Source organism: Rhincodon typus, chromosome 17, assembly GCF_021869965.1.
Source record: "Rhincodon typus isolate 14 chromosome 17, sRhiTyp1.1, whole genome shotgun sequence".
NCBI lineage: Eukaryota > Metazoa > Chordata > Chondrichthyes > Orectolobiformes > Rhincodontidae > Rhincodon > Rhincodon typus.
Window position 1 is genome coordinate 2,487,259 of NC_063348.1, and position 23,009 is coordinate 2,510,267.

Below are 23,009 nucleotides of genomic sequence, written 5' to 3' on the forward strand. Positions count from 1 at the left end.
CATAAGACTCTGTTAAGCGACAGAGATAGTTTACTTCAGGTGACGAAGTTTGGTGTCAAAACCACAGGAACGGCCCTGCGTGGGTAAGTGGCATGGTCAATGCAAGGTCAGGTCCCATAACGTACAACATTCCAGCAGCAAACGATCTTCAATAAGCACGTGGACCACATGAAAGCTGCAACCTTGCAAACTGGGCTGGAACAAAACATTCAAGGGCCCTCAACACATCCAGCAAGGCTGTCAGAACCTGTTGGTACTATCCCTAACCTCGCAGAAACCTCTGACGATGAGACAGACATGGCAGATGTCGCAGCCTCAATGCCATTACCGCCTGAAGATGATTTTTTTTCTGAGATGCTTCGCGTGCAAGAGGCAGGCTATGGTCCGATACACCGTCAACATCTGAGTCAGGGACGGAGGAATTGGATCTGGTATGAAAACATCCCAGAAGAAGCTACAGAAAAAAGATTGGACCTATGTCCCTGGGCTTTGGGGTGGGGTGGAGTGGAATGTAGTGACTGGAACAAACTTAGCCAGGTGGATGTTATAGAATATGAGATCCCTGATTGGGGCTGTTAACCTGGTCCAATCAGAAAGTTCTGGCTGACAGATATAATTAGGAGTCTCAGGGGTTCTGCTCACTCTACGAGCCAGCTCTGATCTAGCTGGGTCAGTGTCTCATACTATGAAAGTGTAAATAAAGGGTGTTCGGTGGCGGGATACCAGCCTTCGTGAAGTTATTTCAATAAAAAATGTACTGATTTTGATATCCAAGCATTCAGTAGTTCTCTAAGCGCATAGTAGATAGTGTCAATGAAAAAGAAATACACATTTATATGGCACCTTTCATGACTCCTGAATGTCTCAAGATGTGCACATTAGGTGGATTAGCCATGCTAAATCACCCATAGTGTTCAGGGATGTGTAGGTTAGTCATGGGAAATGCAGGGTTACAGGGATAGGGTAGGGGGATGGGTCTGGGTGGAATGCTGTTCGAAGGGTTGGTGTGGACTGGTTGGGCCAAATAGTCTGTTTCCACACTAAAGGGATTCTTTGGAAATGAGCTTCATCTGGGAATGGAATGGTCGGGAAGCTATGTATCTTAGAGAAAACAGCAAACAATCAGAACTCATAGAAAAAGTTAAAATCCACTGATTGTTCCTGCAAGGGGTTTGAGAACAAAACTTCAGACTACAGAGCATGTTCTAAGCGCTGAATTTCTCAGAGTGAATCCCTGCTTTACTGGTATAAGGAGAATGAAGAATATACTTGGAGATGAACTCAAAGATTGTGTTGGAATACAATTCTGTTCTGCCTCCCAATAGTTTACAAGGCCTAATGGGCATCTTGTCTTGCAATGCAATATTAATTCTAAATCTATGAAACTAAGCATAATGGAACTGCCATACGAAATGATGCAACACATCTCCTGTGTATATGAAGGACATTTTTTTTGCAAGTACTGCCCACTTGTCCCTCTCAACATTACTCTCCTCGACAGAAGTATCCGCAACAGCGTTATAAGTGAAGAGGAGCTCAATTAGCTTTTTATTCTTGAGCTCGTTCTCTCATCTCATGACAGAGCCCTGAGCTGGTAGATTTGTCCTTTGGGATTTGGCAACTAGTTCTGCTACTGAGCCTTTCCTGATAATGAACATTGAAGTCCCCCATCCAGTTTATGATTTGTACATCTTCTTGGTGGTGTTTAACAAGGAGGAGCACTGGTTTATGACCTGAGAGAATATGGTATCAATAATATTAGGATAATTTTCTTCTATATGTTGACCTAATGGTATGACCCTTTAAGGGATCCACAGTCATCATTCAGGACTTCTACAATCATTACCAAAGTTCCCTATAAGCTGTGCAGCTGCATGCAGTTGCCCCAATATTCTGTGCATGGTGATGGGCATGGCGACGCTGACTGCAGCATTAACTACTAACTCTCATGCCGCTGCTGTGCATGGACGTCAGACGTTCATGAGAAGGAAAAATGTAACAAGGGAGAACAGTGGTCATAATCTCCTGACACCTCTTGTCGATATTGCTGCTAATGGGACAAGATTAGAAGTGTCTGGGATATTGGCTGAAATGTGTGATTTCGACAGTGTGACTATGTAAGTAATGTGGCTATTCTGTGGAAAACACAGTCAACATGTCACAAAACTCTAATCAACAGCCAAGATACAGACTTGTTTGACACAGCACTGTGCAAACAAGATAAACGAAAGACACAAATCCCGAGCATGAGTCAACTTGTCAGCAGATCAACCTTAGTTACTGACAAGCATGTACTTTTTTACCGGGTAGGCAGTAGTTGGCAGGTTTCTCTGAAAAGAATTAAAACTTTTATCATTAACAGGATGGAGACTGTTTGATATACCAGGTTTTAGAAAGCAGAAAGGAAAAGGTAACAACACTTTTTTGACATAAAACTGCATACTAATAGCCGATGCTCATTAGTCAGAATGGTTGAACCTTTCAGCAACACTTTAACATCCAAAATACCAGCACTTCCAACAATGCATCATTCTCTCAGTTCTCCACCAGACTAACAGTCTAGAATGCTGTGCTCTAGCACTGAACTTGTAAAATTTATCTCCAAGGCCAGCTGAGCCTCAGCTGACATTCTCATAGGTCTGAAACATGAAGACTGGCATTCTGCTGACAGTGAATAATCTGCCATTCATTCGCAGGGAATTCATTCCATTACTTGCATTCTTCTTTTTGCAGAGAATAATCATTTACACTCAAGACTGGGGGTCCATGAGGTCCAGTTGTCAAGCAGCACCAGCAGAAGTGTTCTCAAACACAATCTTAAACCTCATGGCCCAACATATTCTCAACACTATTAAAATCAAGCCAGGGTATCAATCCTGGTTTAATGGAGAATACAGGACAGCATATTGTGAGGAGAAACAGGCATACCAAAAAAGGTAAAGCGTCAATCTAGTTAAGCTACAACACAGGATTACATGTATGCCAAATACCATAATCAGCAAGTGACAGACAGAGCTAAACAATTTCACAATTGTCGGATCAGATCTAAGGTCTGCACTCCTGCCACATCACATTGTGAATGGTTGTGGACAATGGAACAACTCACTGAAGGAGAAGGTTCCACAAATATCCCATCCTCAATGATACGGAACCATAACACCATATATGAGTAGAATTAGGTCATATGACCTTACAAGTCTGTTACGCAACTTGTCTGTGGCTTTTACGTTTCTCAACCCCAATCTCCTTCCTTCTCTCTGTAACATAGAGCACAGCACAACAGTGCAAAAAATTAGGCATTTGCAATAATCTTCACCCAGAAGTACTGAGTGGATGATCCATCTCAGCCTCCTTCAAAGGTCCCCAGCATGACAGGTGCCAGACTTTAGCCAATTTGATTCACTCAACTTGACATCAAGAATTGGCTGGAGGCACTGGATACTTCAAAGACTATGCCCTAACCATATACTGGCAGTAGGACGCAGCCAACTAAAACACTGGCATCTGTCTAACAACTGCCCAAGTGTGTCCTGTATACAAAAAGCAGGACAGAATTTAGCCAATTACTGCCCCAGTAGTCGATTTTTGATCATCCATAAAGTGATGGAAGAGTTCACGAAGAGTATTGTCATGTAGCATATGCTCAACAATGACCTGCCCACTAGTGTTCAGTTTGTATTCTGCCAAGGCCACTCATTCTTGGCACCATTACAGCATTGGTTCAAATATGGACAAAAGAACTGAATTCTAATGATGAAGTGAGAATGACTGCCCTTGATATCAAAGCCATGTTTGAGTGTGGCATTAAGGAGCTCTAACAAACTGGAGTCACTGGGAATCAAGGAGAAAACGCTTTGCTGGTTGGAGTCATACCTAGCACAAAAGAGGTTGGTTTTGATTGTTGGAGGTCAGTCAATGCAGCTCCAGGACATTTATGCAAGAGTTCTTCAGGGATGTGTCCTAGGCCCAAGCATCCTCAGATGCTTCATCGATGAACACCCTCCATCATAAGATCAGAACTGGGGATGTTTGCAAATGATTGTTCAGCATTCGCAACTCCTCAAATACTGTAGCAGTCCATATCCAAATGCAGCAAGACAAGGACAAGACTTGGGCTACAGGTGGCATGTAACATCTGCTCCACACAAGTGCTGGGCAATAATGATCTCTAACAAGACAGAATCTAAGCATCACGCCTTAACATTCAATGGTGTTACCATCTCTGAATCCCTCACTTGCAATATCCTGGAGGTTACCATTGACCAGAAATAGAACTGGACTCTATATAAATACTGTGGCCAGAGCAGGTCAGAGGCTATAGGTTGTAGACACACTGCTTTGAAAGCATCATGTCATAATGCAGCATACTTCGTTTATAGAAAAGAGTTTATCTTGAAACTGTCTAAGTCATATTATCATCGGTGCCACACCTTTCCAAATATGCTGGATGCTGCCAAGATGCCCATATCTTTGATGACTCTCAGACTGCTGCTTCATTTCAGGCTACTGATATTTTACAAGTTTGGCTGCTGGGAGTCAAGTGTTACCCTCTGCACCCTGGCTGATGAGTCAGTTATGCAATGTCCTGACTGAGGCTGAACACAGGTACAATGCGGCCTATTCTTCCAGCAGGGCCATGGTGGAATGATTGAAATCCTGAAGATGGGATTCGATTTTGGGGTCGATCTGATGGGGACTTTGTATAAAATCTCAGACAGAAGGGCCACATAATCCTTGCATGCTTTGCTCTGCGCAAAATGACAGATGCTGAAGAGTTGGGAGAGCAGCAGCCATCTTCTAAGGAGGATGAGACATTGAGCCGGAGGAACAATACGTTCTGGATGAAGACTGGTTCAGTGTCGGGTACAACAAGCTGGAGGGGACTTACTTGGCACCCTTTTCCAATTGCTGCAGGTTGGGTGACAGCATTTGTTGACAGCAAATTCGTTGTTGCTAAAAAGGCAAGCAGCCCCTGTTGATTCTGAGAATTAAGTGCAACTTTTACTGTTTGATTTTTCTTCATATTTCCTGTTCAATAAAAGTTAACATCATCAACTGTTTTAAAGTTTCACAACTTGTGATGCTTCCACATTTAACAATGACATGACGTTATGCTAACTGTATTCAGAAGCAGAGTGAAGCTCCTTCAGACAGGGCTCTCGCACTATATGGTACTGACAACAGGTTGCCTCTGTACCTTCATGCTTGTATCTGCAATTACTATGAAAGTCAATTAGATGTAATCCAGATGTAAAGAGGCAAAATGTTTACAAGTGAGAGATTCCACTGCCAATAAAGTGTCACCTGTGTAACCTACATACCGTCAGAAGCTTTTCTTTTTTCATTCCCCCCCACTACATGTACAGTGAAGGTGTATTCTTGGCTGGCAGTGTTTAACCTGACACACATCTCGGCATCAAGTATGGTGCAGGCAGGTCAAATCCTGAAAGGTTCCAGCAGCATCAAGTACTTCTGCCATTGATGAGTGCATAATAGCATGAACTCAGCAATGTAGAGGTGTGATGTATAGATGATGAGATGAGCAGTGTATTGTGTGATGTATGAGCTTGAGTTCACAGACAGAAAACATCCAATGAGCTCCACAAAATTAACACTTAGCTGAATTTTGGTGGAATTCAGCCAAGAATCTCCCTGCTATAGGAAAGATGTTGTGAAATTTGAAAGGGTTCTGAAAAGATTTACTAGGATGTTGCCAGAGTTGGAGAGTTTGAATTATAGGGAGAAGATGAATAGACGAGGGCTGTTTTCCCTGAGGCTAAGGGGTAACCTTATAGAAGTTTACTAAATCATGAGGGGCTTGGAGAGGGTGAATAGTCAAGACTTTTTCCCCAGGGTAGGTGAGTCCAAAACTAGAAGGCATAAGTTTAAAGTGAGAGGGCAAAGATTTAAAAGGGACTTAAGGGGCAACGTTTTCACGCAGAGGGCGGTGCAAATATGGAATGAACTGCAAGAGGAAGTGGTGGAGGCTGGTACAAATACAACATTTAAAAGGCATCTGGATGGGTACAGAAATTGGAAGGGATATGTACCAAGTGGGATGAGACTAATATCTGACCGGCATGGATGAGTTGGGCCATACGGTCTGTTTTCTGTGCTGTACATCTCTATGACTCTAAGTCTCGAAAAGAATATATATAGGTTAAATGAATGGGCACAAATTTGTGAGAGAGAATATGGTGTGGTAAAATGTAGGGTCCGCATTCTATCTCACTTTATTTTAAGTGGAGTGAGACAGAATGCTATGCTACAGAGTATTCAGGGTGTCCTTGCAATTGAATCACAAAATGTTGGCATGAGGTACAACAAGTAATTAGGAAGGGAAATGGAGTCTTGGCCTTTAATGCAGTGAAGGTGGAGTAAAGAAGTAAGCAAGTTGTGCTACAACAGTACAGGACATTGGTGAGGCTATATCTGAGATACTGTGGACAATTTTGATCTCCTTATGTAAGGAGGGCTTTACTTTGTTTGGGGGTAGTAAGAACTGCCGATCTTAAGAGTCAGACATAACACAGTGTGGAGCTGGAGGAACACAGCAGGCCAGGTTGCATCAGAGGAGTAGGAAAGCTGACGTTTCACGTCGGGACCCTTCTTCAGACCCTTTTTCTGAAGAAGGGTCCCGACCCAAAACATCAGCTTTTCTGCTCCTCTGATGCTGCCTGGCCTGTTGTGTTCCTCCAGCTCCACACTGTATTATCTCTTTACTTGTATTGAAATGTTTTTAGAAAAATGGTTCACTCAGTTGATTCTTGTAATGAAGAGATTGTCTTATGAGAAAATTTGAGTCTATACAACTTGCAGTTTAGAAGAAAGAGAGGTGATCTTATTGAAAGGTACAAGATTCTGAAGGGGCTTGGCAGGGTAATTGTGGAGAAATGCTTCCTTTCATGGTGGAATCCAGAACTAGGGAGTCAGTTTATAAATAAAGGGTCTTCCATTAAAGATACAAATGAAGAAGAATTTCTTCTCAGAGGATTTTTAGTCTTTGAAATTCTCTTCCAGAGAGAGAGCCTTGGATGCTGGATCATTGCATTTCTGATTGAAAAGGGAATCAAGTTATAGAGTAGAGGCAGGAATATTGACTTAAGTCACAATCAGGTCAGCCATGATCTTACTGAAGCTCGAAGCAGGTCTGATGGATTTAGGTGCCTCCTCCTGCAGCTATTTCATGAGATATATAATCACTTAGCCAAGAAATGTGAAAAGGCTCTTGACTTACCGCATGGTATACAGCGTCTTAATTCTTCATGGAAGAATTCATATTTATCACAAATGTAGCAACCTTTAAAAAAAATCCAATAGCTTGCTGTTGACTGCTGAAGCATTCAGTCATGCATACCTCCAAAGAACAAACAACTTTTTAAGTAGCATTCAACAAATCTGAATGTACATTTAAAATTTAACCCATTGAAATTTCTTGTAGCACATATGTTGGGTTGCAGGAAATAGACCCATGGTTATTTGCACAAATAAGCAATAAATATTTACATTATTTATTTAAGTTCAAGAAGTAATTACAATTTTACTTCAAATAGGCTCATCTCACTTGCCTTCTTTCTAAACTGAAAGGCTTAAAAATCTACAATACTGGCTAATAATTCATTACAATTTACCAGATAAACAATGTTCTTACCTTCCATATTGAACTTGCCAAACATATGTATGTTGGCAGGGCACAAACATGGCTGATAATGCCACCTATTTGTGGAATTCCAAGAAGATTCACCCACAACAGAATACTCTTTGTGATAGTTGAAATAGTCACAGTATACAGCTGAAATAAGTTGTAAGTAATTAATACGCAATATTTAAAAAAAATTATTTTGCACAAAACTGTGTCAACAGTGTGGGTCAAGATACTTTCACAGAACAAAGCTTTGTCAGTTGCTTCTAGATCTGTTGTGTATTTCTAACTCTATTATTTTTGTTTCAGGATACCCAATATTGCTTCTATTTTTGTATCTTGTAATCTTTTACCATCAAACCAGTGAATATTCAGCACACAATTCAAAACCATTTCATTTTGTTAAAGACCATTAAAGAATTTACTAGAAGTATTAATACTATTTACTAATTTACTAAATTATAACTTACTGACACTATTTTACAGTTTGCTGTAGATGCCTGTACAGCTTTCTGAAATGATACAATACTGATAGGATCAACAAACAGCTTTATTAATTCTGTTAATGCTGACATAAATAAACTGGTACATATGTACACAATATATTACAATATTGTCAATTTCTCTTAGCTGAAAAGCTGTTTCACTCAATTAGTTTGTTATTTTGAATTGAAACCTAAAGAAAACATGCATGCTATGCTTTCATGGGTGTTTCAATAGATTTTTTGTCTAATTTGTATTTTTCATTTGAATTAGTAGACACTTAGAGATCAAATTCATGTGGCAAGTGGGATATAACCAGTGAGATTCACTGCTTTATTGAGCTCCTCATGGTTACTCTTGAAAAGAAAAAGACTTGCATTTATGTAACATATTTTACATAATATCTATTAACTGATACCATTATTTCCTATCACTCAAACAATTTTTATCTATGATGCTAATGTCCCTTTTACTTTATGAGCTAATAACTCGGCTCACAGCCTGTTGTTCGGCATTGTATTGACCACCTTTGAGAAGTCAATGTGCCTAAAGCATCAGCATTACCCTCACCAACCCTCTCTGTTATCTCTTCAAGAAACACCAAGGTAATTAAATACAATTTTACATTAAGAAATTATTCTGGGTATCCTTAGTTCATACATTTGGTCATGTAACTATTCATTGTATCCCAAATTGCAGCTCCGCCTGTACTTTATTTTGCAGGAAGGGACACTGTCCAGAAACATAAACAAAAGCGGCAATTAGGGGAAAAGGGCGAATTAAAGGTAATAAGGCTATATTAATAGCTCTTTGCTTTAATGTGTGTAGTAATCATTAATGAAATAAATTAATTAGAAGCACAAGTAGAAGTTAATATGCAGGACAGGCAGCAAAGGAAGGGTAGTGTAGTGGCTTTATTAGTACAAGATTAGCATGTTAGTAAGAAACAATTTTGGATCGGAAGATGTGGTATCTCTATGGAACAAGGTAAAAAGTAACAAGGGGAAGAAGACACTGGAACGAGTAGTCAGTAGGCTCTTTAACAGTAGCTGTTCTGTAGGACAGAGAATAAATCACAAGATAATGCAGACATGTAAAAAAGACAATACATTAATCATGGGTGACTTTAGTCTTCATGTAAATTGGGAAGGTAGAGGTATTTGGGATAGTTTCTGAGAACAAAAAGTTATGCTCCAACCAGGGATAAGTCTATTTTGGATCTGCTAATGAGCAGTGAGGCAGGTTTACGAAATGATCCCAGAGAGAAAAGAAATCCTCTATGTAACAGTAACCATAACATGGTAGAATTTAGCATTTATTTTCAGAGTGAGAACTTAGATTGGAAACATAACAGCTAAATTTAAATAAGGGTGAATACATGAGAATGAGGGTAGGGTTGGCTGAAATAGACCAGAAGAGGAGTTTATCAGAAAAGACAGTTGAAGAACAGATATTCAAAAAAAAGTTCATAACTCACAGCAAAGGTATATCCCAGGGAGGAAGAAGGATTCTAGGAAGGGGATAAACCAACCAGGGTTAACCAAGGAAGTGAAGGACAGCATCAATATGAACGAAAAATCATAGAATGTGGCAAAGATTAGTGGTAACTCAGAGGATTGGGAAAGTTTTAAAAGCCAACAAAAAATGACCAAATAGAAACAGGGAACGACAAAATAAACTATGACAGCAAATTAGGAAGTAACATAAATACAGGCAATAAGAGCTTATTTAAACATTTAGAAAGGAAAGGAGATACAACAGACCTTACAGAAAAAGGTTGGAGAAATAATAATGGGGATCCAGGACATGACAGAGGAGCTAATCATAGAGATATACACCACAGAAACAGACTCTTTGGTCCAACTCGTCCACACTGAACAGATATCCAAAATAAATCTAGTCCCATTTGCCAGCATTTGGTCCATATCCCTCTAAACCCTTCCTAAACATATACCTATCCAGATTCCTTTTAAATGTTGTAATTACTCTAGCCTCCACCACTTCTTCTGGCAGCTCATTCCATATACGCACCACCTCTGAGCATAAAAAGGTTGCCCCTTAGGGCTCTTTTAAATCTTTCCCCTCTCACCTTAAAGCTATGGCCTCCAGTTTTGGACTCCCCACCCTGAGGAAAAGACTTTGGCAATTCACCCTAACCATGTCCCTCATGATTTTATAAACCTCTATAAGGTAAACCCTTAGCCTTTGGCACTCCAGGGGAAAAGCCCCACCCTATATAGCCGCTCCCTATAGCTCAAACACTCCAACCCTGACAACATCCTTGTAAATCCTTTCTGAACCCTTTCAAGTTTCACAACATTTCTCCTATAGTCGAACAAATTTATTGCTTCAGTCTTCACAGAGGATGATAATACTACCAGTTCAAACATACTAAATGAACAAGGGGCTAACAGAGAGGATTGGGGCAAGAAAATAAACACAGTTACTATAACTAGAGAAAAGGTACTAGGGAAACTAATGGAGCTAAAGGCTGATAAGACCCTGGACTCAATGAGCTGCATCATAGGGTTTTAAAGAAGTATATACAGAAGTGCTGGATGCACAGGTAGTAACCTTCCGAGAATTTTTAGATTCTGGAAAAGTCCTAGTAGTTTTGAAAACAGTTGATGTAACATTTTTATTTGAAAAGGGAAGGTGACAAAAATGTAACTAAATGCTAGTTAGCTTAACGTATATAATTGGGAAAATATTAGATTTTATTATATAGGATGTTACAGCAAAATATATGGAAAAACATCATAAAATCAAGCAGAGTCAGTATGGCTTAATGAAGGGATAAACATGTGCGACAAATTTGTTAATTATTTGAGGAAGTAACAAGCAGAGTATATAAAGGAGATCCAACAGATTAATATATCTGAACTTACAAAAGGCATTCAATAAGGTACCTCACATAAGGCTACTTAGTAAGATAAGAGCACATGATGTTGGAGGTAGTATAGTATCATGGATAAAGGACTGGTTAGCTAATAGAAGACAGAGTTGGGATAAATAAGCATTTGACAGGATGCCAAGCTGTAACTAGTGGAGTGCCACAGGGATTAGAGTTGGGGCCACAATTATTGCCAAGTTTGCAGATGACACAAAAATAAATGGTAAGGCATGGAGTGAGAATAGGTCACAGAATCCGTAGAGGGGTACAGCCAGGTTAAGTCAGTGGGCAAAATCTTCACAAATGAAATATAATGTGGGGAAAATGTGTGATTATGCACTTTTGCAAGAAGAAAAGAAGAGCTGGTTATTATTTAAATAGGGAAAGACTGTAGAAAGCAGCAGTAGAGAGGGATTTGGGAGTCCTCATGCATGAATTAGGGGCTGCATGGTAATTAGTACTGTTGCCTCACATAGCTAGGGACTCAGGTTCGATTCCATCCTTGGGCAATTGTTTTTGTGGAATTTGCACATTCTCTCCATGTCTGTGTGGGTTTCCTCTGGGTGCTCTGGTTTCCTCCTGTGGTTCAAAGATGTGCAGGTTACGTGGATTGGCCATAATAAATTGTCCACAGTGTCCAGGGATGTGCAGGCTACGTGGGCTAGCCATGGGAAATGCAGGGTTACAGGGATTGGGTAAGGGGGTGGGTCTGGGTGGGATGCTCTTCAGAGGATTGGTGTAGACTCGATGGGACCATTGGCGTGCTTTGATAATGTAGGGATTGTATGATCATAAGACGATGATCTATGATCATAAATCACAAAAAGTTGGCAGATAACAGGCAGTTGGATGCAGAAAGGTTGTCTCTTCTTGCAGACAGTCTAGGACCAGAGGGCATAAATTTTAGGGCTCTTTTAAGACAGAGATGAGGAAGAAGTGTTTCTCTCAGAGGGTGGTGAATATGGAAATCTATAAAACGGATGGTTGTTGAAGCTGGGTGCTTATGCATATTCAAGATTGAGATAGAAAGATTTTTAATCAGTGAAGAATAAAGGTTCAAATCTGTTAGAAGCATACTTTTCCATGTTTATCTTAATTTTATCTTCTTTTTCATCCAGGGAGTTCTGAATTTGTTTGCCCAATCTTTCCTTTTTCAAACAATATAATCTAACTGCACTCAAACTATCTCTTCTTTGAACGGAGCACATTGTTCAGCTATAGACTTTCATTCCAACCCTTCACTCCAGTCTATCTGACACAGCTTCATTCTGCATAATTGAAGTCAGTTCGCCCACAGTTAATTATTCTTACTCTGGATTGTTCACTTATTTATCCCCCACAATCATCCCAAGCCTTATGAAACAAAGATTACTGTTCACTCAATCTTTCCCCAATGATACTCCATATTATTAGAGTCCACGTCATTTCTAAGAACAAGATCTAACAGTGATTCCCCTTCCTCTCAGACTGGGCAAATACTGCTGTTGAAATTTCTTCTGAATACAATCTAGTAATGCTTTTCCCTCTCTGCCTTTTGAATTACCACTATCACAATTTACATTAATGTCCCCAATTATAACTACTTTGTAATGTTTGCATCTCTCTGTAATGTCCTTGCAGATTTGTTCCTTTACATCCTTCCCACTAGTTGGTGATCTGTCGGCTATACTAAGCCAGGTAACTGCAGTTTTATCATTCCTTGTCTTATGATCTGACAGCAATACTTGACAAATTAAATCCCAGAGTGAAACATGATGTAATAGTCCATATGTTTTTACACTTGCAGTTTGCTTAATGTGGGGATATGTCTCTGAACATATTCAGAAGAAGCAGCCAATATGCTTTCAAAATAAAACACAAAAATTTATGTTTATGATGTTATTACTGGATAAGTCAAATTTCAAACAATACACTGGCATGACAGATTATATTTTTATTTGTTTTAGTTTTTATGAAGTGGGTTCTAGTTAAAAAATAAGCATCAACACTGCAGATTTTGCTTTTGCATTAAAATAATGTTTATTACAAAAGAAATGACATTGGAATAGAATGATCCAAATTATCTACTTATAATACAAATTCAAAGATTTTTAAACACTCAGTAGAAGTATAATTCAATTAATCTCAAATTTAAAAATCAACAAGGAACAAAACAGTTTATGTATATTCTCCAGAGCACCACCTCTATACTATACCAGAGTCTACATAATACCAATAATTTAACTTATTTGTAACTTCAATGTTTAGACTAGGTAGGACAGCAAATAAATTCTTCCTGGAGCTATCATAGACCTGAACTTCAATGTAGTCAGCTTTAAATAACCTCCTCAGGGTTTTATTCCAATCATTTTGATCTGGGTCTAAGAGTGACTCTTCACTCTGTGGTAACTTAGTTCAGTATATATCCTTCCCTTCTCAGGATCATAATTCTACACAGTCATCTTATGAAAATGAGCAAAAAATAGTCACAGAGCCTTCATTTGAAATCTTCAACATCCATCTTTGGACTGTGAAGTAACTGCACAGAGGCTGGTATTCCCTCACCAAGTCATCCTTTATTTATTTGTGCACAGTACCCTGGCTGTGGCCAGACTGCTAGGAGTCAGTCGCTTGAACTGAGGAAATTCTAATCTCCTGGTTACATTGGTCAGCCAGGGCTTTCCCAATTGGCCCGGGTTAACAACCCCAATCAACAACCTCATAGTCAGCGGGTCCACCTGGTTCCAATCACTACTCACTATTTCAATTTAAAAGTTTTTATGATCAGGACTACCGTCTCTTCAAGAACTTGTGTAGTAAGAATTACTTACGGCAAAAGTCAGGCGTTCTCCAGTCAATACAGACTCCAGCATCTATACATGCTTTAGCATAGACTGCAACAGCATCACAGAGGCACTCACAATCTCCAGCTAGTTCACAACCACATGTATCTCGGACACAGTTATCATAATAAGGCATTCTGTAGACCTAGAACACAAATCAGTGAAAAAAATTTCATCTGCATGTTTAAGAAATTACTGAAGGTGAAAAATTAAAGGCCAATTGCAAATTTTCTCCTCACTCTTACAGCATCAATATACAGCATTTTAACAACGCTCCGTCTTATTATCTTGAAGATCAAATAACATTTTTCCTATTTGCCCCTCCCAGCCAATTTAGATTTGATTATCAACTTGATGCTTATCATGAATCCTCGGTCAAACCTGTTGTTCTGCTTTAGAATTTTACAATAAATATTGATTTGGTATGGCTCTGATCATTACAGTATTGAGCAGCCTTATGCCTCCGAACTCCCGTGCCAAATGATACAACATATGCAATTAATTACCCAAATCTAAGTATTAATAGTGACACCCGGAGATCATACACAGAATCTTCTTCACAGTATGCTAGTTTACTGAAATGCATAATATTTCAGAATGTACTATAAATACTGAGTAGATAAAGCAGCATCTACCTTCAGGCAGTTTGAGAAGGCAAAGAGTATTAATGGGTAGAATGTTCCCAGCTCCTTAATAACATGGTTAATGGTAAGTCAGTTGAATAAACATGGTACGATTGACAAAAGAACATTCTCAATGTCAAGAAAAAGTCTGATTTTCACCCAGTTGGTGGCCTCTTTGCATGTATTAACTTCTTGTTATTACCTATTCTTACCTTATTTATATGCAATATGCTACCTCCCATGTGGTGGAGAGTGCAAAGTGACAATTCCAGACATGAAAGTCTGAATAAATAACTGGCAGTTCTGGCTGGCCACTTGCTCTTCTGGGCTCCATCCTGGCCAGCAGTCCCAACATCTCATGGGTATACTTCATAGGATCTTTTATCTTTCAACCACTCGCGGCACCTCCATATCCCTAACGCACTTACAATATTTAAAGTTTTTGAGAAGATTTATAGCTCAGGTTGTGGATGAGGTTGTAGACATGCTCACCAAGCCGATGGGTTTGGTTGCAAACGCACGTACAATATAGTTCACCACTTCGATACTACATTCTGGAGAGCACCGCCACCTTTCATTGCATTGCTGCTACCAGGTCACTTTGTACATTGTGACAAGACACCCCAAATGGGCACATCTCAGGGCCTGTACCTGGCATATACCAGCGGCTTAAGCAGCAATCATGGTGATATGAGGCCCTTATAGTTATAATTGCATTAATCAGGTTGTTACACAATACAAGTTTCAAATATCTGTAAATCACAAAATTCTGTATGTCAAACACAAGCAGTCATCAACTACATGTAATACAAATCCTGGCCACAAGCAATTTTGACCTTGTCATTGGCATTTCAAATTGACCTCAGACATCCATGTCAAGCAGAAGTATAGAGAGGTTACTCTAAAAGTTTCACCTGTGGGTCACAATTCACAAGGTAATACATTGTCTCATAGGCTGGACAAGGGCATGGAGGTGATTTCATCCCACCTTAAAACTGGAAGTATTTGACAACATGATCTTCTGTGCAATGTATTCTTGGTTGATATAGGGGTGAGTGTGTTGGAGGACAAAGTTTCAGCCATCTGACTGCAGTTACAATTTTCTATCATATTTGCATGGTCGGGCTTGTGTTACATTCATCAGAACGTCAAGGGTCCACATATTCCATGGCCCTGTTTGTTGGACCCCTCCATGATCTACTTTATCAAGGGCTATTCTAAACTATCATTTGTGTGTGACATGAATGCTCATATTATCAAGGAACTGTTCTGTTTCCCACATAAGAGAACTTTTCATTTGGGGTAGACTTCTAAGGAAAAGGCTGCACAGCTCGTGTCTCCCGTTTCTGAAGCATGTTTGTTGTGAATCCAGTATAAAACCAGACTATCCTCTTGAAGACTGGAAGGCTTTTTGAAACATGTTTTTTCCTGAGCAAGCTGTTTCTACCAAGATCCCAGAGACAACTGCCTATGTTTGGTGACATCCACCTACACACATCAGATTGACAGTGATCTGACATCTTGAACCTTACAGTTTTTGCCTTCGGATATCAAATCTATTGCCAAAAAGATTTTTTTATCACCCCCCCACCCCAAAGTGATTCTCTGGAGAGAGAGAGTATATGAGTCTATTAGTATGTTTTAGGTTATGGAGTAATAGGACTATGGAAAGACAATGCATTTCTCTAATCTCTACCATAACATTCTGAACTTATCACTCAAATATCCCTCTATTATCAGTTGAAAAACTTCATTCGTGCCCCACATCTAGTTCCTAACCATGTCTCTGTGATTTTATTGATAACAATTGTTTTGTCCTTATTGGTTATCAATGTGGAGAAACTAATCTACCTAACGTAGCATGAAAATATTTCTGTCTTTGTCCCATGCCATCAGATCCATGATACCTGGCAATACAAAGACAACAATCAGACATGGCGGAACTTATTTTTTTAACAGATTTCACTCTCCTCACTAGTCTCTTCAATGAGGTTCCATCAAGCATAGCCTGAACCTTTTGAGGGATTTTAACATCTGACAAGCAAGATTAATATGATTCTTTCAAACTTTAAGACAATCATCTCTGAGGCTGGTATCCAGGACAGTGCACACCCTCGAAAGTGCACCCACGTCTGGTTTGGAACAGTTCAATTGCTTAGCAATATCCAAATCAGAACGAATGAAAATCAACATCTGGTTAAATGGTCACCCGGTTCTAATGGAGGTTGATATGACACAGCTATTTCAGTGATCGCAAAAGCAGTCTTTAACAACATTTGCTCTGGAATCCAACCTTTAAGCTTGTACAAGACCTTGGCGAGACTGAGAACCTATACTGGGGAAGCTGGTTCAATTACCACTAATTGTAATAAAAGGCTCAGGCCCAAGCTTCATAGTGCAAAATTGATTGAGAAAGATTCATCCAGATTGGCTTAATATTTTTCGATTAGAAAATGGCTGCCTGAGTTAAATCCTGATTAAATACCTGGAAGCTTTTCAGGAAGGTCTAGGGACTACCAAAGAAACCAAGATCACCTTACATGCTGACAAAGAAGCAATTCCACATTTCTGCAAAGCCTGCCCAGTGCCATTTGCCTTAGAGGCAAAAGCAGAAGCAAAAATCAGCAGGCTGAAAAACAAAGAAATCATCAAATCAGTCTAGATTGCAGAATGGGCATCACCAGTCGTACTGATTGTGAAGCCTAACGATTGGTTTGCCTTTGTGGGGATTTTAAACAAGCAGTAAAACGCTTTTCGCAACTGGATAAATACCCAAACCCTTTCATAGAGCACTTATACGCAAAGTTAGCAAGAGGCTGTCCTTCACAAAGCTGTACATGAGCCACGTTTACTTGCAATTGCAATTACTTGAGGATTCCCAGGAGTATGCTACAATGAATACCTATAAGTATTTGTGCCAATATACAAGATTACCACTTGGGGTATCATCAGCCTGTACCATATTTCAGCGAACTATGGATAACATTTTACATGGGCTACCCCAGGTCACCATTTATCTAGATGACATGCTAATAACAGGGAAGACTAATGAAGAGAACTTTGAGAACTCGGACATAGTCCTTAGATTTTTTTTCTAGGCGGGCATGTGCCTTAGAAGGGAAAAATATGTGTTCTAGACATCCCAAGTGACCTACATGGGCCACAGAGTCAACTAGACCTGTTGGAAGATAAAGTGAGGACTATCAAAGGTGCCCTGGCTCCCACATCTATGCCGGAGCTTAGGTCTTTCCTTGGGCTGTGAATTATTATGTAAAGTTCATGCATAACCTGGCCTCCACCCTGGCATCTTTGCACCAACTCATAAAAAATGGTCAGCCATGGAAATGGTCGCATAGCCAAGCAATAGCTTTCAGTGAAGTGAAGGAACAGATATCATCCTTTAAGGTATTGGCACACTATTATCCCAAATGAGATTTGGTATTGACATGCAATACCTCCTTGTATGGTATTGGGGTAGTATCAGCTCTTAGGTTGCCCAATGGAGAGGAACACCCAATAGTATCTGCATCTAGGACTTTGGCTAAGGGTAAATACACCCAAGTAGAGAAGGAAGGCTTGGTGACTGTATTTGGAGGCAGGAAGTTCCACTAATACCTTTACTGATGAAAATTTGTAATAATAACGAACTACAAACCCCTGCTAGGTCGACTTAAAGAGAACAATGCAATGCTGCCCATTGCTTCAGGCTGAATTCAGTGGTTGATTCTGATAATAAGTGTGTATAATTACGGTTGGATCATCGTCTGGAAGGCCAAGTAGCAAATGCGGATGCTAGTGGTACCGCCACTAGAAGAGTCTGTAATGGTTTTAAATTTTCTGGACACAGTTCTAGTCTTGGCAAAAGTGAAACAGCTGGTGGTGATGGGAGAAACCAAAAAGCCATCACAACCAGAATTGAATCCTTTATGGACACGGAAAGAACAGGTCATAGTGGAGGATGGCATATGGTTATGGGAAGCAAGAATGATTGTTCCAAGCAAAGGTCACTACCAGATACTGGCTGAACTCCACCAGGGTCATTCAGGGGTGTCCAAAATGAAAATATTGGCAACAAGATATGTCTAGTTGCCAGGATTGGATGCAGACATGGCTGCTTTGTTGGACCGTTCCCAGAGGGCCAACAAGGACAAAGCTTAGAGCCAGCAACACCCCCATATTTGTGAGAATGGCTGGGTAAACACTGGACTCAGTTACACATTGACATGGCAGGTCCTTTCATGGGCTCAATCTTCTTAGTCATTGTGGACGCCTGCTGAAAGTGTCAGAATGTGCACAGAGTTCACTTGTCAAACACGGAGACGACGATGGAAAAATTGCATGCATCTTTTGCAATATGTGGTCTCCTAGAAGTGTTGGCCATAGATAACGGGTCATTGTTTACCAGCAGGGAATTTGAGTATTTCCTAAAGCCGAATGGTTTTCGATATATAAGGACAGCTCCATACCATCCATCATGCAATGGTCTGGCAGAAAGAGCAATCCAAACTTTGAAGGCACACTTAAACATACAGCCTACAGTTTTACCAAATTTATAATAACATTATTCATGGACATTTAACCGATCATCTCCATGTAAATTTCCTGCAAGAAATCTAATAGAAGATCTGAACTTTTATCACTATCTGACAGTTGGCTTCCATCTCTCAAAATACTTCAGATCATACTCCTTCTAACTATTGCCAATATACTTGTTCCATTCTTCAAATTCTCATAAGATCCCAAAGCTGAGAACATCAAAATGTAATCATCTCCCAAGAACTTACATTTCTTCATTACACATTCTACAGCAACCACTGAATCCGTACTTTTATCTGAAATTATTTTTCTTCGTTTCCAACCCTCACCTTTAGATAACCATCCTTGCAGACATGTTTTAATCCAGAAAGTCAACTCATGAAAGATAGAATTGAGAACAATTTTTACACACATTTATTATATGTATAATGTTATATTTATATAATTTATTTACAGGTTTACTCATTACAAACATATAGCATCTATACCAACAATCACCTTTCAATCTGTAACTATTTAGGGGTAGAAGTGAAAGCCCAGTTAATGCCCAGTCATCAGCATATAACCGAACACAACTAATGTTGTCGTTAACATCTACTCTCACAGGCAATCCTAGCTGTGTATTTTAGGATAGATTGCAAACCCCTCTGAACACTGGCATCTACAACAATGATGACAGCAAGTCAAGTATTTTTGACAGAAGTAGAGGCTGCATGAGTTCAGTTTGAATTGAATGGAAGTGGAAATATCAGCCATTGGTGCTGTAGTATAGAGCAGTCTGCTGTCATGTTGGTCATCATGCCCTCACTAAACAGTGTGAGTTTCAAGCTCTATGACATGCCCTATGCCAAGTTGGTGCTGGATATCACCATATTTTTGACTTTGCCCTAGGCTTTCTGTCAGGCATGCCAATGAATCAAGCATTTCTAAGTGTATATCTATTAGACCACTTCTGTAGGCCACCCAAACATAGTTCTAATCACAGTTCTCCACAGCAAAACCTGTGTGCACCCTTATTCTTCAGTGAGTTGGAATTTGTATCGTGCTTATCTCCTGCTCTAGTTGCAGACCATTTATGCCCAGTATTTTATCACTTGAAGTTACTGCCTCCAAGGTATCCTCTATACTGCACAGTGTCAGTATTTGAGCTGGCAACTGTACATGTGAGTGCGTGACCACGTATCTTCTTCTTCATTGTTTTTCTGTCCCTTCACATCACTCTGCCTGGTTAGGTTGCAATTCTCAGAAATCTGAAAAGAGAAAAGTTGCAAGGCTCCGGATGTGGTGAAGAGAGGTGAGGAAAACAAAAAATACACGTTTCCACCGTTTGCAATTTGTCAATCAGAAAGGAATGAGGGTCACCAAATTTCTTGAGGCACATGAATCCAATTCCTCCAAGTTAGAGCTGTGGTATTACTCACTGCAGCTATCTGTAATCCTTTGCTTCCTTTTAGTGTATTTGGAGAGTCTCCTGTTCTATTGTAGATGGATGACACCTCTCCTCCTCTGTATCTCCTAAACTAGGGCATTAAATGGAACAATGGAATATCTAAAAGGCTGCTCTCTGCCATATTGTGCCGTAATTCACTCTTCTCCTTGCTCACACTCTCTTCTACAACCAGTTCAAACATTCACTTCAGTGGTAATGCATCTCCCGACTAAGAGATGGAGTCTGGTTTCAAGTATTGCAGGCTAGATTTAACTAGCATAAACCTGGGATCTAGCATCGGCACATCAGCACTGAATGCCATGCTTTGTGCTGGACATTGCAATCATTCAAATGAGCGGGCAGAACAAAGTGCATATAATGCTTGCCTTGTAAGCAATGGACAAGGGGTAACTGCACATTTTGATGCTTTGTCCCCTTTCACACCTCATTGAATTTTACAGTCCACTGCAGCTGGAATTGGGCATTTTATGGAACAAAACCAGAATACCATGGATGCTGAAAACCTGAGGCACTTTACGATGCTCCATCCTCAATGAGTTTAATAACTTCAGATCACAGCTATTTCTTCTATTTTTCTTGCAGCAGGTACCTGTAATTGGCACTTCAAACTCCTTCCATTTTGTTTTTTTACTTAACATCCCCTTTTGCACCATCATGTTTAAAAGAAAGGACTTACATTTACGTAGTACTTTTCACATCACAGGATGTTTCAAAGGATATCTGAAATTTAAACTCTCCTGCCTTCTATCCATTGGATCTCCCCTCCTCCTCTTCTTTCTCATCCTATCTCTGTATTGTCAAATTTGCCACTTTCCTCACTTCAGAGGAAAGGCATGTAACATGACTTGTTTTTCTCTCTCTTCAAAGTTGCTGCTTTCAAAAGTATGCAGGTTTAAATGAGAACCAGATCAATTAGCCTAAAATGCATGCACAATGTTATGGTCCACTCAGGTTTCTTCCTATTTTTTTTTTCATTTAACCCTACATATGTAATCATCTCCTGCAGATACTTTGTTAAACTTCCCTTTAAATGCATCTATAGTATTCACTTGGACCACTCCTGTGGCATATTCTTACTGCTCTCTGGGTAAAGATGGTTTCTTTCTTCTGAATTTTGATTTGGACTTCTCAGTGAGTACCTACTATTGATGGCTGCTAGATATGTTCTTCCTCACAACAGGAAAGTTTTTTTTCCATATCCACACTGTTCCTAATTTTAAAGATCTCTACTAGGTCACGCTTCTCCCATTTTTCAACAGTCTTTATCTACACCCTGTGAGCATTGCTAAAAATCCTGTGGGTAACAATAAAAAGAGTCCAAATTGTAAACTAACAGATAAAAGGGGTGATGTTCTCAGGGTTGTGCCCACTCCACCAGCTTAACTTATCCAGAAGCTTTGTGGAAACCCTATTTATGCACATAGCTGGATGTTTCTTTTTTTCATCCAATTTCCAAAGTTACAGGGTCAAAATGAGAAAAATTGACAAACTTCACCCCTAAAAATGCTCAGTTTCGCACAGTAATAAAATACTACAAGACGATATATGACTCATAATACACTCACCAGCTTGTGACATGGCTCAAACACCTTACTGTTAATTATAGCACACATTTTTTCAGCTCTGGCCAAACGATATGGATTTTTGTGACATGGAAATACAACTTCAGTCACATCTCTGCATGTAGGATCTTCCTTCCAAGAATTCGCGAAGGTCAGTACATTGGAAACTAAGTATTTATTCTGCGTTACATATTCATCGTCTGCATTACCATTGTAATTACCACATAGTCCACACACTGCGAACTGGAAAAGTGATAGAACATAATTTTTTCAAATGTTAAAACATTGCGATCATATGCCTAAGAATTGAAATCAATTAATGAGCTTAACAAAGTATACAGCTTAACCAATATGGCAGTTAATCTTTTTTTCAGTTGAGAGTTTCAGCTAAGTGCTTGTTTTTATTTTAAGATTTTGCTTTTTTTTATCTTTTGCATGCTGAAGATTAAAATTTGTGGGTAAGGAAGGGTTTTTTTTACATATAAGGTGCTTTTAAGAATTTCTTCTTTTTAGGAATGATTTCACTGAGGGCATGCAAGAAATACAGAGTGTGACAGTACATTCAGAGAGGTGGTTATACAACTAGATCAGTCAGATAGATGAGTGGCTGTTAGGAAAGGTAATAAGGTAGTTCAGAAGTCTCCTGTGGCTCTTCCACTGTCAAACAGATATTCCATTTTGGATACTATTGAAGGGGATAGCCTCTCAGAGGTAAACAGAAGGGGCAGTCAGATCTTGGGCACCAAGAATGAATCTTATATCAAGCGGGGTTTGTGAAGATTCCAAAGAATAATTGTTACAGGGAACTCTCCTATCAGGGGCACAGACAGGAGATTCTGCAGCCTGAGCATGAATCTAGGAATAGTATGGTGCCAGGGTTAAGGACGTCCCAAAATGGCTAAATCGTGTTGTCAAAGAGGAGAGTGAGAAGCCAGAAGTTATACACATTGGTAAGATCAACATAGTTAAGGAAAGGGTTAAGGCTTTGCAGAATGAAT

General features: G+C 39.6%; 1 protein-coding gene across 1 annotated transcript in view; it reads right to left on the minus strand.

The window, feature by feature from the left end:
* LOC125485264 (mucin-6-like) overlaps positions 1-23,009 on the minus strand; it is a 369,065-nt gene that overhangs the window by 191,819 nt on the left and 154,237 nt on the right. The window contains exons 10-12 of the mRNA XM_048607277.1: positions 22,015-22,254; positions 13,829-13,985; positions 7,652-7,792 (exon numbers count right to left, since the gene is read on the minus strand). Of these exons, the coding sequence (XP_048463234.1) occupies positions 7,652-7,792; positions 13,829-13,985; positions 22,015-22,254 (538 nt within the window). The remainder of the gene's footprint in view (positions 1-7,651; positions 7,793-13,828; positions 13,986-22,014; positions 22,255-23,009) is intronic.